Source organism: Jatropha curcas, chromosome 9 (genome assembly GCF_041381405.1).
Source record: "Jatropha curcas cultivar XTBG-Jc1 chromosome 9, XTBG_Jcur_1.0, whole genome shotgun sequence".
In the NCBI taxonomy this organism is placed as follows: Eukaryota; Viridiplantae; Streptophyta; class Magnoliopsida; order Malpighiales; family Euphorbiaceae; genus Jatropha; species Jatropha curcas.
Window position 1 is genome coordinate 7,558,460 of NC_143159.1, and position 17,363 is coordinate 7,575,822.

Here is a 17,363-nt window from a genome sequence, read left to right on the forward strand (position 1 = left end):
TAGCTTTCTAATGAATCTAATTTCATTCAATTTGGAGACCCATAACTCAAATTATGTGTTAAAAACCCAGCAAAGGTCAAGTTTATAACAATGCTGAAAAGTTCTTGATTTATGTACTTTTATATTATATTAAGTATATATACATTTATAGTGTTTTGAGTAAAATATTTGAACTGATGAGTACTAAATGAAGAGGTTTTGATTAAGAATTATTGCTTTTGTGAAAGAATGCTTTTGATTTAGGCTCTACTATGCATGATTGAGACGTAGTATGATGAGATGGATTTTCTTATTGTGAAGCTATGATCATATGCTAGGGTTATCAACCCTTATAAATAGGCGGACGCGCTTATTTGTGTGATGGGGTGGTGCTTTCATAGGCCACGGTGGTGCTTTCATAGGCCACGATTGTGTGATGGGGGTGGTGCTTTCATAGGCCACGGTGGTGCTTTCATAGGCCACGAGTATGTGATGGGGGTGGCGCTAACATAGGCCACGATCAAATCTGCTTATGTTCATTCTGTATGAGTATGAGCCTTAACGAAAAATGAAATTTTATTGTTGCTATAAAAGAATGAAGACATATTTGTATTTATAATCTTCTCATTGCTTTCAAAGTATTTGAATTAAATGAATGCGATTTCGGTATTTATATAGTTGAGTAATTTAAGTTTTGCCTTGGCTATTGTTAATTAAATTGTTGGTTATTTAGCACCACTGAGTCTTCCACTCAGCGCGTTGATTTTTATCACGCGCAGGTTAGGAGCGGAGGGTGTTCTTCAAGACCAGAGGACGAGCATCAGAGTAGATATCACATCTTGGGTAGGATATTTTGTAAATGGTGATTTTTGGCATGTATATAAATATTGTGTTGTGAACGTTGGATATAATAAGTTTGTCATGTATTAAGAGTTATGATTATTTAAAGAAATAACACCTTATTATATTTTTGGTGTATGATGATTAGAGATTCCTTGAAAAGAATGTGTTTCGAATATTATGCGTATATTGATGGATATTTAGAAGTGCTTGTAGTATGTTGTTGAATTGGAGGTTTGGGGGTTTAAAAAAAAATTGGAAGTGTGTATATTTTCTTTGTGTGGCAAGTAAATTTTTAGGGGAAACTCTTGTGAAATTTTCGTAGGAATTTTCTTAAACATTATTTTTGTAAAAAAAATAAAAATTAATAATACAAAAAAAACTGGTAATTACTTGCCTCCTTATGAAAATTTAACCACTTCTAATTTGTGATCTAGCTTTTATAGTGACATAAGATGGTGCTCCGGCACCGATTGTGGCATCCACCGTCTGGTTCTCTGAGATTGGTCTGTGGGTGTTACAGTAAATCATTATCATACATATCTAGTATTTAATGTAATAATTTTTTACAATATAATTTTTGACAAAATGGAATAGTTACAAAGTTTAAAATAAATAACTATTTGATCCTAGATCTTGCCATATATAAAAATAAATACATATATAAATTATTGGTAATCAAATTCTTTTTTTTTGTGATAGTATATCAAAATTTAAAAAAAATCAAAAGTTAAAATTAGTAACTCAGCCATTAATAATAATAATATGAGAAATTTTTGATATAACAATAGCAAAGAAATTCTTGACGGTATAAAATATTAATCTTGACAAATATTAAACAATCCAAATAAAATTTAAATTTTATTAATAAAATATAAAATAAAAAGGAGAAAGAAAATAGAAAAAGAAGTGCAAACATACTAAAGGATGTGGCGGAGAAGAGATATGCAGTTAAAATAGAATCTGAATTTTTGCTATAATTTTAGAAACGGATAAATATTCGGTTGCTAACCCATTTGTAGAACCAACTCCCAGCAAAGAAAAAATCAATTTAGAACTGGACACAGGTTCCGTTGCTAACGCACTTATAGAACCCTTTGTCAACTGTTAGCAACCGAAAAATAATGAAACAATATTTATTAATTAATAAAAATAATATGATTAAAGAAACTAATATAATCAATCGAACTAAAATTTCTTAATTAGGATGTGACTAAATTATCATTAATGATATTGTTAACCAACCAATAAAATACAAATAAAATTTGAAATTTCTATAAAAAAAATTATAATTTATGCACACCAATATATAGCCTAGTGACCTAATAATAAATTCAAATTCAAATCCCCTTTCTCCTATACTGAGAAAATAATTATAATTTATTATATTATAATTTGAATATCAAAATTTCAATGGTTCCATCGAAATACTTCAAAAAAACAATTATCATGTCAAATATTAATCTTACAATCCAAATGAAATTTAAACTTTATTAATAAAATATAAAATAAAAGAAAGAAAGAAAAGAAAAAAGAAAGAGCAGGCATACCAATGGATACAACACCGAAGAGATATGCAGTGCGTTTTAGGTTTCTGCAAAACAGGGTGCCGAGTTCTGGTTATAAATTTAGCAACGGATCGAAATTCCGTTTCTAAACCATTTGTAAGTCCTTTTGTCAACTGTTTGCAATGGAAGAGTAATGAAACAGAATTTATTAATTAGTAAAAATCAATTTAGGTGATAATAATATAAACGGAAAATAATTCCATCGCTAATCCGTAAGTAGTTTGCTTTGTCAAGTTTATAATGAATCTATAAAACTATAAATTTATAACTTTAAGCACAAACAATAAGGATGGAAGGATTGCTAAATTATAAGAAATATAAATAAAAACTATTATATTAACTTGTAAAAAGAGAAAGTTAATACTTATCACAAGAAAAGACATGATTGTAAACTTAATAACTCTAAATTAGCAAAACCTTAAAGTAATAATTCTTGATAGTCAAAAGAAAAAAATTCTTGATAGCAAAAAACAATTAAAACTAAACATATATACAGTGGTATGGTGAAACAAATTCCTAATTAATATTAATATAATAAAAATAATAAATTGATATCATAATTATAATAGGATTAGATTAAACTTTCCAATAGAATTTAGATTCAAATAAGAATAAAAAATCAATAAAATTAAAAGTTTTCTAATTAACGAATGACTAAATTATCATTATTATTAGCAATTAAATTGAAAGTTTGTAGGGGCATTTTAGGGATCCAATATTCCCCCATTCGTACTTATATATATATATATATAGTGTGTATATATTAGTTTTATGTTATCTTAAAATAAATTTGAAAAAAAAAAGTTTTCCAATTAAAATACAGATAGGATAAAAGATAATAGTATTGCTTATAATTAGAAAACATTGTTAATTGATGAATATAATTTTTGAAAAAAAAAAGCATAAATATCTGGTTATTTATGTATTTAGAAATAAATAAATTTGAAAAATAGAGAAGAAAAAATAAATAAGGATCACAGTGGTCGTAGCAAATATCAACTAACTATGAACTATAAGAAATAAGAAATTAACTATAAGTATGCTAAGAAATAAGAAATTCATTTCCAAAAATAAACTTTTTTTAGAAAATCAAAATAATCTACAAATTGAATAAACAACTATAATCTTCTAAAGGCAAAAAAAAAGTTGTGTACAATGTTTATGATCATAGATATGATAAAATCAGTTCATCTATTTGAGGGGTACAACTTATGTAAATGGAAGGTATCCAAAGTCTTTAAACAATCTTTCTCACTCAATATTTAGAAAACAAAGAAGATCACAAAGAAGATCATTACTTCTTCGTGAGATCTCGGCTTCTTCATCTAAAGTCTTCTTTACTGCTTCGTTCATTGCTATCATTGTACTCCTCTTTGTTGCCTTTGCTCTTTTAACTTGTACGTGTATAATCTTCTCTATTGATGCATCGACCAATCTGCAATGCATGTGTCCAAATTAACCCATTTCCACCTTCCTACGAATGCATCCGATTTCTATGTGGTTATTGCTTGTACTATTTACATATTCATCTTTAGATCTCACATTTCCTACTCATTTGGCGGTATTTAATATTTTTTAATTGCCATAATCAACCATAATTAGTCTTATAGTAGAACTTCTTCAATTTAGTGGAAATTGGGAACTTTATTTATGATTCTATATTGCCATATTTATCCATTTCAATGTCTCAGATCAAACACTACATGTTATCATCTAATAATGCAATTTAAAAAATAAAAAACTAAAAAAAATTTATAAAAAGAAAAACAAAAATTCAAACTTTTTAAGGAAAAAGTTGTGATGAGAACATTTAATCGGTAAGTTATCCAAATTAGGGGTGAAATTAGGGGTGAAAGTAATAGATAATGTGAGAATTCGGGGTAAACTGATATATTAGAGGAAAATTGCAAGAGGTAATAAAATCTGGGGTAAACTGATATATTAGGCTAACTACATATATATACATAGCATACCGAATCATGAATTTCATAGCCTTCTTTTTCCATTTATGTTTTCTTTTTCTGAGAAATAAATAATATAGGCTCCATTTACTTTCTCCTATTTTTGCCCTTTCTTCTTTAGAGATAACGTAAAAAAGAAATCAATTTGACAAATTTAATCTCCAAAGATGAAGGCACAAGTTTAATTCGGAAAAGTGCACTTACTAAGAGAGTGTTTAAAGTTTTTAGATGTTAGTTAAGAAAGCAACTAATATCTATAAATTACAACAAAATATGCATTAATTTTATTAAATTATATTTTATCTCACATTAGCATTTTATTATTGTATTTAATATAAATAAACTCAAAATTAGAAAATATTTATTATTTTCTCCTTGAAATTTCCAAAGTAACATGCATTACATATAATTAATTAATTCAATATAATTAAGCTATGTAGGTAGGTATAATTAGACCATAACATACTTAGAGTTACATGCCTATTAATAGCATTCCATGCAGCTTTGTCTTTGCATACTGGCCATTAATATTCTTCACTTGTTTAATTATCTAGGCAATCTCTCTCTCATACGTTATATAGACAGACACAATGGTTGAAACTAACAAGAAGGATTCTTTTTCAGGAGAGGATGAGACTATCCCTCTTATTGATTACTCAATGCTTGTCTCTGCTGATCCATTTCTTCAGTCTCAGGCTGTAGAAGACCTAGCCAGAGCCTGTCTTCACTTTGGCTTCTTCAGTGTATGCAAAATCTTGCTTGCTTTTTCCTTTTTTCTTTTTCAAACAGTTAGCCATATGGTAATCTTCCTTTTTTTTTTTTTTTTAATTACCATGTTTTGATTGTCCTCTGCCATTTTCATTTCACCGTATCAAATTCGCGTAATCAGAGTAATTCTCATTATGTGTACTTTTTGCAGTTACCTTGAATATCCCCATGTATCATTTGGGTATTAAGATTATTTTAGTTTCGAGGTTCATGGCTGCTTCTCCTACGAGTTATTGTTAATTTGTTATTACTATTATAATATGAAACCTTACGATCTTCGCAACTATAAGTAGTAAATATAATATTAATGATGTTGTTTCAGTTACTATTGCATGGAAATTAAAAAATAGAAAAGGGTAGGTGACAAACTAATATGTCGAAGCAAATGATACACATGCAGGTGACAAACCATACAGTACCAGACACAGTGATTAAAGGAGTGATAGATAGGCTCTTTGAGTTCTTCGATCTGCCTGAGGATGAGAAGCTCAAGTACGATACTAAAGATCCAAGAGATTTAATCAGGTGGGGCAAAGGCAATCTTAACCAGGTTAGCAGGGAATTCATCAAGGTGGCAGTGCGTCCTACCTTTCATTGCCCTTCTAATCCTCCTGGTTTAAGGTATACAAATAAATAATTTTTCCATTGCAACAATTTTTATAACGCAGCTAGAAGTCTAGAATTTAAAAGAAAAAAGAAAAGAAAAAGAGAAAAGATAGCTACTCTAACTACCATGTTAAGTGTTAACCATCTGCCTCTAGTTGCTAATAAAAACAGGCACTAAATATTTGTTTTTTTTTTTTCTTTCAAAGTGAGAGTTTACGGGAATATAGCACAAAAGTGAGAGAGATGGGAATTGAACTACTTGGAGGGATTTCAAGAGCTTTAGGACTTGAACAACACTACATAGAGAGGAAAATGAAGTTGGAATCAGGCTATGATTTCTTTACTGCAAATGACTATCCATCACGCAAAAATTCTGAAAATCGAATCGGTCAATTCGCTCATATTGATCCCGGTCTTCTTATTCTCATAATCCAAAATGTGAGCGGTGGCTTACAAGTCCAGCATAATGGCAAATGGCTGAACGTAAATCTTAAGCCTAACTGGATTTTTGTTAATGTTGCTGATCATCTTGAGGTATTGATTACTTCTCATTCTTTTATATTATGATCAATTTAAAAAAAAAAAAGGCCCTTATCTTTTGTTTGACAGATTTTAACAAATGGAAAATACAAGAGTGCCTTACATCGAGTGGTGGTGAATAATGAAGTCAGAAGGGTAACTCTACCTCTATTCTTGGGACCATCATTGGACACAGTTGTGACGCCTGCACCAGAGTTTACAGACGATGGCCACCCACCTGCATATCTTGGGATGACCTACAAACAATACTTGGAATATAACCAATTCCATGTCATTAATGGAAAGTCATGCCTCAACCAGATTCGACTCTGAAACATCATCAATAATTTTCTATCATTTACTGTTTTGGTTTAAGTAAAGCTTTTAGTTCTTATTAGGGTTCATCTTCAGTTTATGCTCCAACCGATTATTCAGACATACGATCTAATGAGACTACATGCCGTTTATTCATGGGTGGAGCAACCCTTTTATTCTTGTTTATGCTTATCCTATATGATTGATTCCTTTTGTATCATCTATTGTTGTGGTTTAAATAAAGCTTTGGAGGAGGATTAATCAGAGATGGCAAGGCAGAGAATTACCATTTGGAAGTTCATGTTCTTAGTCATCCTCCTCCTGGGATGGATTACTGGTTATTACATCTGATGATGTTGGTGTTTCGTATTCTTGAGTTTGTCTGTAGTTTCTTTGGAGTTTATATGGCTCCCTGTTGTAACCAAAATAAATAAATAAATAATGCTTTGTGGTTTTCTTAGAGTTCGTGTATGAAAAAATTATTGAGTGCATCACAAGAATGCAATACATAACCAAAAGACCTGTACATTTTATGGCCTAAAGGGTTACTTCCTGGTTCCTATAAGTATACAGATTTATTCCAAATAAAAATCGAGCTCAACTTACTCGAACCTGATCCAACGGCTCATCTTGATCCAACTAATAAAAAATAATTTTTTTTGTTAGAATGGAGACACTTCTAACTATTTGGTAATTAACAGCCTGCTTCGAACATGTTGTTTTTTTTTTTAGTATTTTTATCAAGTAAAACTTTTTGGGATTTAATTGATATTTCCATTTCTTTTTTTTTTTTTTCATCAAAGATACCGCATCAATACAATGAGTTGAAATGACAATTCAACGAATAGAACACTTTTTAAAAATGGGTAAGGCTATCTAGTACTGTTACAATAAGCTTAAGCCCGCGGACAGTTTGGGATCGTTCGTATTTTTTTTTTTTTTTTTTGAATCAGAAGAAGAGAATTGATGATTTCTTTTAAAACGGATTTTTTCTATCTGAACTGTATTTTTTTTTTTTTTTTTTTGATTCTAAAGAAGAGAATTAAATAGTCATTTTTACCTAACATTTCTAATTTAATAATGATATAAGCTAAAAGTTTATAGCTAACAATTAAGTATTAATAAAATATTTAATGATTACTAAAACAATTAATATTGTAGAATAAATTATATGCAAAAGAGAGAAAAGAATGGTTTAGGGTTTTCTAATTATTACTTGCTGTTTGGATTTTTTATAGACTTGTCATGAGTTGTAGCAACCAGCAAAGGCTAGATAACCTTCTGCATTAAAGATTAATGTTTATATTATTGAATTAATAGTTATGGCTCACTGCATATATTGAACCCTACAATATAATATATATATAGCTTGAAATGCAATTTTGCGAGAAAGTGACTGCATAACAACAGAATCACCATAACGTATAGAAAGTGATTGTCCAGCGACAGAATCACTGAAATGTAGACTGGTGATTCTTTTTTTTTTTATTCTAGAATTTTTTTTTTCCTAATTAACATTACACAATTTGTCCTTAGAAATTTCTTTTACGAGAACATTTGATTACCGAAATTTTACAAAAAATAAATTGGAAAAATAAGATTTTAATGCTTAGTTGAGACAAACCTAGGAAATTCTTATCATTACACAAATATTTAGGATAATTATAGTTAAAAAAAATTAGTGGAATAAATTAAATTTAAAATTAATCATATACTAAGACGTAAATAATCAGTGGCAGCAGTTGCCTCCACTATTCTCATTGTATATTCGTCACTGCAGACATGATAATTCCATATTTTTAGATTTAAAAGTCACGTTCTTAATAATATAAAAATTTTAATAGCCTACACTTCGTGTCTATATAATGCAATGGTATGTAGTGGTAATATCCATGCATGCAAATCATAAAAATCTTTGTCTCTTCTTCCTTCCAAAAATCGAAATGGCAGAAAAAGCTTCAGTCGATACCCAAAACCATTTTGAACTCAATAACATCTCTATTATTAACCCCGTGGACTCCATTTATCCAAGAGCAAATGATGAAATCCCCACCTTCGATTACTCTATGCTTTGCTCTGAAGATCCTGAAACAAGGTCTAAAACCCTCATTGACCTCGACAAAGCATTGACGGAGTATGCCTGCTTCAATGTGTGTAAATTCATAAGAAATGTGTGTATATTTTCTTTTCTAAATAGGAAATTAATTTACCATTTTAAATACTTCTCCTGAGTTGTTTGTTTTTCTATGTTTCTGTAGTTGGTAAATCATGACTTACCAGATAAAATAATTGAAGATGCACTCAAAGGAATTTCTGATTTTTATGATCTGACTGAAGAAGAAAGAAAGGAGTATCAGACAACGGATCCAACGGATAAGATTAGAAGGTGCCTTTTCACCACTAATGGTGAAAACAGAGAATATCTGACGGTGGTCACACACCCTCAGTTTCATTGTCCAACAAAACCATCTGACTTCAGGTAATTATTAATTATTTTATTATTAGTCAATTGATGATATTCTTATCTATATTTATGTTTATTCATCTTTGATCAATTTCCCTCTTTTTGTAAAGCAGATCCGCCGCTGGCTACATATAAAAGAACAAAACAATGATTTGAGGGTTCATTGAAATTTAGTCATTGAAATTACCTATGAATAATAAAAAAATTACAATGAGTAAAATTCCAGTGCTCTTAAATTCATTTCTTGAAAATCATTGAACTTTTATTTTGTAATAATAAAATCAACAGAACTAAGATTTTGTAATAATAATTAAATATATAAGTCATGATATCTGTTAAGAGAATAAAAACTTTTGACTAGTAGCATATTGTCACGACCCATTTCCGTTGGCCGGACCGACACTAGGGCCCAGGTAAGCTTAAGGCCCCCGAAACCCGTAGTAAGCCTGAAACATTAAAAATTTACTATCTAAATATAATTTTAATCATTTAGCCCATATTTATAGGAAAATAAACCTCAAGATTTTATTAAATCTCGACCCAAATTTATCAGCTACAACATTCCACAGTTCGGGCCCAATTAACAAGACATCACATTTTTGATATGGGCTCACATAATTATATCGTCTATGTTAATACACGACTAAATGTACGTAAATCCTATAACTGCGGAGTCACTAACTGTTTGATATACATAGCTTCTTATATATGTAGTTACATAGCAAAATAATTATGGAACTAGGAAAACTTCTTTATAGCCTTGCGACGAAGAAACATAGCTGAAACCAAATTAAAGAGAAACTTACTTCTTGAAAAATTAAACAAGACATGTGAGTTTTCTAAGGAGCAATAATTATTGCACAACACACGCAGTCACACAAATGTGTAAACATATCAATCTAGTCATCTGACTAGTTATATGCTCACGCAGCCAGTCACACAAATGGCACATATCAGCACTCACAATCATTAACATCTTCATACAATCACATCACGTGGAAATTGGTCTGTGGCATCACCGAAACCCCCGATGAGTCGTCCTCTCACATGGCCCATCCTCTCACGTGTGCACCAGGGAGCCGATCCCCCATTCTGGCCGACCGGTCTAATCCTCACTTGACCAACCCTCTCATTATTTTTCCAATCTCTCTTTTCTTTTCTATACCAACAGGAGGCAACCCGGTCGTCTCCATCAAATCTAGATCATCAGGCGCTCACAACAGGAGGTCACCCTGCGGGTTGCAATCAAATCTAAATTAGGATCCATATAACGGTAACAGGAGCCAACCCGTGGTCTTCCATATCATACTGATCATAACGGTAGGTGCACACGGGGACGCCGATCTCCCATTTACTCGGCTAACGGTAATCATAATTAGGATCCATATAACGGTAACGGTCTCACAAACCCATGGTGACCCACTTCATCCCAATTCCACACAAACAAGCATAGCATTATCACAACACAATTAATCAAACATTGCAATTAAATGCAGACATATTGATCAGTTGAACATCGTAATGCAATGCACAATTAGACATCCATTCTCAAATGCAATTAATAATTAAATAAATAATATTAACAATAAACAACAACGATAAAATAAATAATAATAACAATAAACAATGATAATGAAAATAAATAAATAATTGAATGAATAATAATGATAATGATAAAGCAATTAAAGCACTTTATTTATTATGTATCAAATTATAGAAATTATCTAAATAAGCTTAGTTATTATGTTATTAATTAAAATTAGTCTAGATTCTATTGAAATTTCGGTAGCATCTCCCCTAAAAGTAGGACTATCTACCTGTTTAAATATCACAATAATATATATTAAGTGTTAACCATCTGCCTATAATTGCTAATAAAAACAAGCACTAAATATTTGTTTTTTTTTTTTTCTTTCAAAGTGAGAGTTTACGGGAATAGAGCACAAAAGTGAGAGAGTTGGGAATTGAACTACTTGGAGGGATTTCAAGAGCTTTACGACTTGAACAACACTACATAGAGAGGAAAATGAAGTTGGAATCAGGCTATGATTTCTTTACTGCAAATGACTATCCATCACGCAAAAATTCTGAAAATCGAATCGGTCAATTCGCTCATACTGATCCCAGTCTTCTTATTCTCATAATCCAAAATGTGAGCGGTGGCTTACAAGTCCAGCATAATGGCAAATGGCTGAACGTAAATCTTAAACCTAACTGGATTTTTGTTAATGTTGCTGATCATCTTGAGGTATTGTTTACTTCTCATTCTTTTATATTATGATCAATTTAAAAAAAAAAAAAAAGGCCCTTATCTTTTGTTTGACAGATTTTAACAAATGGAAAATACAAGAGTGCCTTACATCGAGTGGTGGTGAATAATGAAGTCAGAAGGGTAACTCTACCTCTATTCTTGGGACCATCATTGGACACAGTTGTGACACCTGCACCAGAGTTTACAGACGATGGCCACCCACCTGCATATCTTGGGATGACCTACAAACAATACTTAGAATATAACCAATTCCATGTCATTGATGGAAAGTCATGCCTCAACCAGATTCGACTCTGAAACATCATCAATAATTTTCTATCATTTACTGTTTTGGTTTAAGTGAAGCTTTTAGTTATTATTAGGGTTTATCTTCAGTTTATGCTCCAACCTATTATTCAGATATACGATCTAATGAAACTACATGCCGTTTATTCATGGGTGGAGCAACCCTTTTATTCTTGTTTATGCTTATCCTATATGATTGATTCCTTTTGTATCATTTATTGTTGTGGTTTAAATAAAGCTTTGGAGGAGGATCAATCAGAGATGGCAAGGCAGAGAATTACCATTTGGAAGTTCATGTTCTTAGTCATCCTCCTCCTGGGATGGATTACTGGTTATTACATCTGATGATGTTGGTGTTTCATATTCTTGAGTTTGTCTGTAGTCCCTTTGGAGTTTATATAGCTCCCTGTTGTTGTGGGTCCCGTATATGTATGGCACAATCCCAAGAGGGGGTGAATTGAGTTTTCTAAAAACAGATATAAATTTTAGAATTTCAAGACGAAATATAGAATTCTAAGTGCAGCGGAAAAATACAGAACTCGTGAGATTAGAATATGGATTAGAACTACCTCACAAAGTTCTATTCATAAAAGATAGAAGTCTGTGCAAAGTGCAGCTATTGATTAGAACTGCTTCACACTGACTTATTTAATATTAGAACTTCTTTATGAAGGAAAGCTATTGAAATTAGAACTTCCTCATAAAGTTTAGAAAATTAATTAGAAACCCAAACAGTGAAATATACTGTGAATAGAAAAACTGTTTAGAACATGGTATATTCACTTATCAGAATTCTAGAGTTCTAATGTTCAGAAAAGATAAGACTTATTACCGTTTTAGAACAACAAATTCATTTTCAGCTTTAGCATTTCTAAAATATAAACAGCAGTGTAATAAATGCAGTATCAAGCAAACTTCAGAAATTAAAAGATCAACACAGTGATTTATAGTGGTTCGGCACTAACTCGCGCACATCCACTCCCCAAGACGCATCTTGAGATCCTCAACTATGTTATCTCTTTTCAAGGGTAAGAGACAAACCAACAATACAAGGCAATAGATCAACACCTAGATCTACCCTTTTATCCCACTAGATTTTTGAAAGGTTCTAGTTAACCTCAACCCTTTCTGTTTTTGGCAGAGTACATAAACTCAATTCAAGACATTAAAATCTCACACAAGGAGAAGGTCGCTTGATAACCTCTTTCACAATAGCTTCTAACCTAAGCTATTACACACAAATGTTTATCAAATAAAAGCCTGTCTACTGTAGATTACAGAATCTAAATAGACAGAAAGAAATGCACATATAAGCACAGGAAAAACAGTTTATCAGATTAGAAAATCGTTTAGAACACATAACCATTTTTCAAAAGTAGTTGTAAAAATTCTTTTCTCTTTAAAGATAAAAACGTTAAGTGTAAAGATGAAAAGAAAAATGGGGGGTAGAGAGTGAGTTTTGAGAGATAAAAATTTGATCAATGAGAGAATGCTCTTAAAACCAAAACTCTTACTTCACCATAGCTCAAGACGTGAAAGCTCCTATTTATAGAGAGCATCGTGTCTCTTGCTTTTGGAAAGTGAATATTTCATTTGAAATCAGAATATCTTCTTTCCTTATTTAGAAGATATGAAAATCTTTGTTACCAATTTATTTTATCCTTTTTGGTAAAAGAATAAAACACGATTTTGTTTTCCTTTAAACAAAAAGATTTTCGGCAGCATTATTTGGAAAATATTTTCAAATAAGATGCTCTTACTAAAAACGAAAAGATTTCTCCCTTCATCTTAAGGTAAGAGAATAAATTGAAGTACTCTTAGATTTGTCAAAGGATATTTTAGAAAAGTAAAGAGTATGATTTATTACCAAAAACATTGGAGACGTAATCTCTTAGTTTTAGGAAATTAAATCATTTTGATTTTAAAGAATATTTTTGAAAATAAAATATTTTTACGAAAGAAATTATTTTGAAGAATCTAATTTTCCGAAAAATATTTTTGTTGAGAGAAAAATTAATTGATGTGCTCATATATGGATTTTCTGTCTATCCTACAAAGTATCCTAAAAACCTAACCACTAGGGTCTTCGAATATCTTCTCACTCAATGTAGGACTTGCCTTGTACAATTTCTTTCCATAGTAATTCTGCATAAAATAATATTAGCACAAATAACATAATTTAAATTTATTTGTTTTGTATTAATCATCAAAATCCGAGATTAGAAATTGACCCTTGAGCCAACAATCTCCCCCTTTTTGATGATGACAAAACCAATAAATTTAGCAAACATAAAAGCATGTGCTCCCCCTGAATTTTATGCATATACGTTCTAATCATGCCAAATGATCTTAATATAAAGCAAATTAGAACATGTATTCTGCTCCCCCTAAATAGATGCAATAAAACTATTTTGTGAAAAATTAGAACTAGGGAGGCCTTTTAGAAACTGATTTTAGAACTAGCAAAAAATAGGCAAGATATTCTAAATTCTAATAATCAGAGCATATATATATTAGAACTAGCAGAGATAGACAAGATGTTCTAAGTTCTAATAATCAGAACATATGGTAAGAGCAAAAGAATAGAATAGAAACTGATATTAAAAATAGAACAAAAAATCTTATGTCCAACCTGCAAAACAGTCGTTAGAATAAGAATCTAAGTTCTAAAAACACTCAGCTTATCATATAGAAAATATGCTCAACAAAATAGACCATATAGAAAGCAATAGCCACCAACACAGATATAAGTACTTTGGTCACCAAGTACGTACCAAAATATTCAGAATACCACCAAAATACTTGCGTTCTCCCCCTTTTTGTCATCATACAAAAGGGTTGGACAAAATCAGAGCAAAATAAAGAAAAATAAACAGTTCCAAAGATATAATCCTACAAAGATAAAGCAAAATAAATTGTTCAGAACACATAAAAACAAATTAGAGAGGCTTAGAATCAGTTCTAAGTCTTTTAGAACTCCTCAAATTCTAAGCTGGAGCAGTCTCAAAAGAACTTTCCGGCCTTTTAGAAGATGGATGCAGTGGAGGCTTTCTTCCATGAGTCCTGTGCTTGCCAGAAGTGTGCTTAACCTTCTATGGTTTCTCTGAGGAGGGGATGTAGGGTGTTCCTTTCACTTTGAGAGTAGCTAACTTCCTTGCATTTACATCCTTCATTCTTTCCAAAGTCTTGATAAGGGACTAATTCTATCCAATTACAGTGTGGCAATGCTGTATTGCCTTATCAAGTTCTTTGTTGTGCTCTTCTATTAGCTCCTTCCCTATTCTTCCCAGCATAACTTCCCTACTTCTTTGAGCTGATAGCATCTCAGATTCTTTCTCTGTCTTATCCTCAGTAGATTTCTCTTCATCACTAATTTCTAGCTTTTCAGTTTCAACATCACTAACTTCCTTTACTTCCTTCCCTTTTTCCATCTTTTCATGCTCTTTCTTCTTTTCTGTTTCTTCTTTTTCTAATTCTTCTTTCTCAGCAGCACTCTCCTTTTCAGTTTCCTCTTTTCTTTCTTCTTCTAATTTTTCTTCTTCTTCTGTTTCTTCTTCCAACTTCTTTTCTTCTGCTTTCTCTTCTGCCTTCTTTTCTTCTTCTCTTACTTTCTCTTCTGATTTCTTTTCTTCTTCTCCTATTTCACCTAACTTTGCTTTTCCTTTTTCTTCTCTCTTCTTCTCAGTCTCTTCTTTTCTTTCCTTGTCCTTCTTGACTTTTTCTTTCTTTGTTTCTCCAACTTTTCTTTTCACTTTCTTTTCTTTTTCAGTTTCTTCTTTTCTCTTTTCTTCCTTCTCTTTCTTCTCCTTCTCTTCTTTTTCTTTCTCTTCTCCTCCTTCCTCATCCTTCATTTTCAAAGACCCACTATCCAACTTTGAGACAGAATGACCAACATTCTCATCTAGATCGACATCCAGAAACTCAAACACTGGGGTAAGAATCATACCGTAGGGCAGCTTTTTAGGGTTGTTCTGCAACTTGTCAAAAATAATGTGACATAGATTGAGGGGTTTTTTCTCAACTATGTGCCACATTATACACAGCTCTACTTGGTTCACATAAGTGAGTGAAGCACTCTTGGGATAAATGTAGTGCACAATGAGCTTGTACAACCATTTCATGTTGTCTGTCAGGTTAGAGCATTCTATTGTACCCTGTTTGTTTGCAGAACCCTTCTTCACAATCTTCTTCACAAAATCTTCCTTTTTATAATCGCTAACCCTAGACACATCCTTAATTTTTGCCACCCTAGACCCAGCATTCGGCACATAAAAAATTTTTCCCAAATCAGCGTAAGACAACGCCTTGGTCTCTCCCTGAACCTTAATAGAGATTGACTCTGTTCCATTAACTTTTACAGAACCATAAAATTCCTTAACCAAACTTTTATAGCACAGTTTGTTCAGAGACATAAAACTCATCCAGCCTTGAAACGCAAAGAGCTCCTTAAACTCAAACTCATCACTACCAAAGAATTTCCAATCAATCACATATGAGCGCATGAGAGGGTATGGTGAAAGAACTGATTTACCTTTATCATGTGCTTTAGCTACCTGTTTCTGTGATGTAGCAGTTTCGATTTTTCTTCTCTTTGTTTCCTCTTCTGCCTTTTTCTCTTTCGACTCCTTTTGCTCATATTTCTTTGAGAGCTTCTTCAGGAGTTGAAGCTCTTGCTCAGTTAGAGAGTCGGATGAAGAGTTGGAACTAGATTCGGCCATTGTTGCAAATTTCGAAACTCAGAACAGCTTAGGGTTTTGGTTAGCAAAACGACGATAGAGAGAATACAAAGCAGTTAATAGAGAATAAAAACACTTAAGTGGCGGAAGAAAAAATAAAGAGTAGTTTTTAAATGGAATTCAAAACGACAAATAAGACAAAAGAAATAAAATAAATAAAAGCAATAAAATAATAAAACTGCCAAACCACTAAAGACACGAAAACATAATAAAAACAAACACACACAATAAAGTAACTGTTTTTGGATTTAGTCTAAAGTAAGATTCCGATAATGACATTAGAAAGTCATATCAGGGCGATGTGCGTTTTAGACAAAAATCGTTTTTCACACAGAGCAAAAATTAGAACATAGCAAGTCTTCTATTTTCGTACATAAAAAGCAGTTTAGAACATACTTACAGAGTTCTAAAGTTATGAGTTTAGAACTAACATACCAAGTTCTCTTCTAATTGAGCAGAATTGACTTTCATTCAAGGGTTTAGTAAAGATATCTGCCAATTACTTTTCTGTGGGAATGAACTCAATTACAATGTCACATTTTTGTACATGATCACGTATGAAGTGATGTCTGAGTTCTATATGCTTGGTTCTAGAATACTGAACTGGATTCTTAGATAAATTGATGGCGCTTATGTTGTCACACTTGATTGGCACTGTTTCTAATTTCAGTCTATAGTCTACCAACTATTGTTTGATCCATAGAACTTGTGCAACACAACTTCCAGCAGCAACATATTCTGCTTCTGCAGTAGAAAGAGCAACAGATGTCTGTTTCTTGCTAAACCATGATACAAGGGCGCTACCCAGAAATTGACAAGTCCCAGACGTGCTTTTTCTATCTATTCTGCTTCCTGCAAAATCAGAATCACTATACCCAACAAGATCAAATGTATCATCTTTAGAATACCACAGACCTAGATTAGAAGTTCCATAAAGATATCTTAGTATTCTTTTTACAGCAATTAAATGAGATTCTTTGGGACACGATTGAAATCTAACACATAGACAAACACTAAAGTGTATATCCGGTCTGCTTGCCATTAGATATA

At 31.8% G+C, this 17,363-nt stretch overlaps 2 protein-coding genes and 1 pseudogene across 3 annotated transcripts; all 3 read left to right on the forward strand.

Annotated features, from left to right (window-relative positions):
• The first annotated feature begins 4,938 nt into the window (after positions 1-4,938).
• On the forward strand, positions 4,939-6,574 carry LOC105639057 (2-oxoglutarate-dependent dioxygenase 19). The gene is made up of 4 exons (XM_089725933.1): positions 4,939-5,091; positions 5,517-5,737; positions 5,929-6,256; positions 6,332-6,574. The coding sequence occupies exons 1-4, from the start codon at positions 4,939-4,941 to the stop codon at positions 6,572-6,574; spliced, it is 945 nt and encodes a 314-aa protein (XP_089582059.1).
• A 1,884-nt stretch (positions 6,575-8,458) lies between these two features.
• Positions 8,459-9,256, forward strand: LOC105629213 (2-oxoglutarate-dependent dioxygenase 19). Its single transcript, XM_089725729.1, has 3 exons — positions 8,459-8,706; positions 8,815-9,035; positions 9,134-9,256. The coding sequence occupies exons 1-3, from the start codon at positions 8,500-8,502 to the stop codon at positions 9,153-9,155; spliced, it is 450 nt and encodes a 149-aa protein (XP_089581855.1). The 5' UTR covers positions 8,459-8,499; the 3' UTR covers positions 9,156-9,256.
• Positions 9,257-10,067: 811 nt separating this feature from the next.
• On the forward strand, positions 10,068-11,727 carry LOC149493541 (2-oxoglutarate-dependent dioxygenase 19 pseudogene; annotated as a pseudogene). Its single transcript, XR_016322546.1, has 3 exons — positions 10,068-10,084; positions 10,941-11,268; positions 11,347-11,727. The product of XR_016322546.1 is annotated as a 2-oxoglutarate-dependent dioxygenase 19 pseudogene (transcript).
• Positions 11,728-17,363: the final 5,636 nt, after the last annotated feature.

Bases quoted from the DNA above. Each gene is read 5' to 3' on its own strand.
- LOC105639057 (XM_089725933.1), top strand. From the start codon at position 4,939: ATGGTTGAAACTAACAAGAAGGATTCTTTTTCAGGAGAGGATGAGACT. The intron at 5,092-5,516 runs GTATGCAAAATC...ATACACATGCAG, and splicing joins TTCACTTTGGCTTCTTCAGT to GTGACAAACCATACAGTACC. The intron at 5,738-5,928 runs GTATACAAATAA...TTTCTTTCAAAG, and splicing joins TCTAATCCTCCTGGTTTAAG to TGAGAGTTTACGGGAATATA.
- LOC105629213 (XM_089725729.1), top strand. From the start codon at position 8,500: ATGGCAGAAAAAGCTTCAGTCGATACCCAAAACCATTTTGAACTCAAT. The intron at 8,707-8,814 runs GTGTGTAAATTC...ATGTTTCTGTAG, and splicing joins CGGAGTATGCCTGCTTCAAT to TTGGTAAATCATGACTTACC. The intron at 9,036-9,133 runs GTAATTATTAAT...TTTGTAAAGCAG, and splicing joins ACAAAACCATCTGACTTCAG to ATCCGCCGCTGGCTACATAT.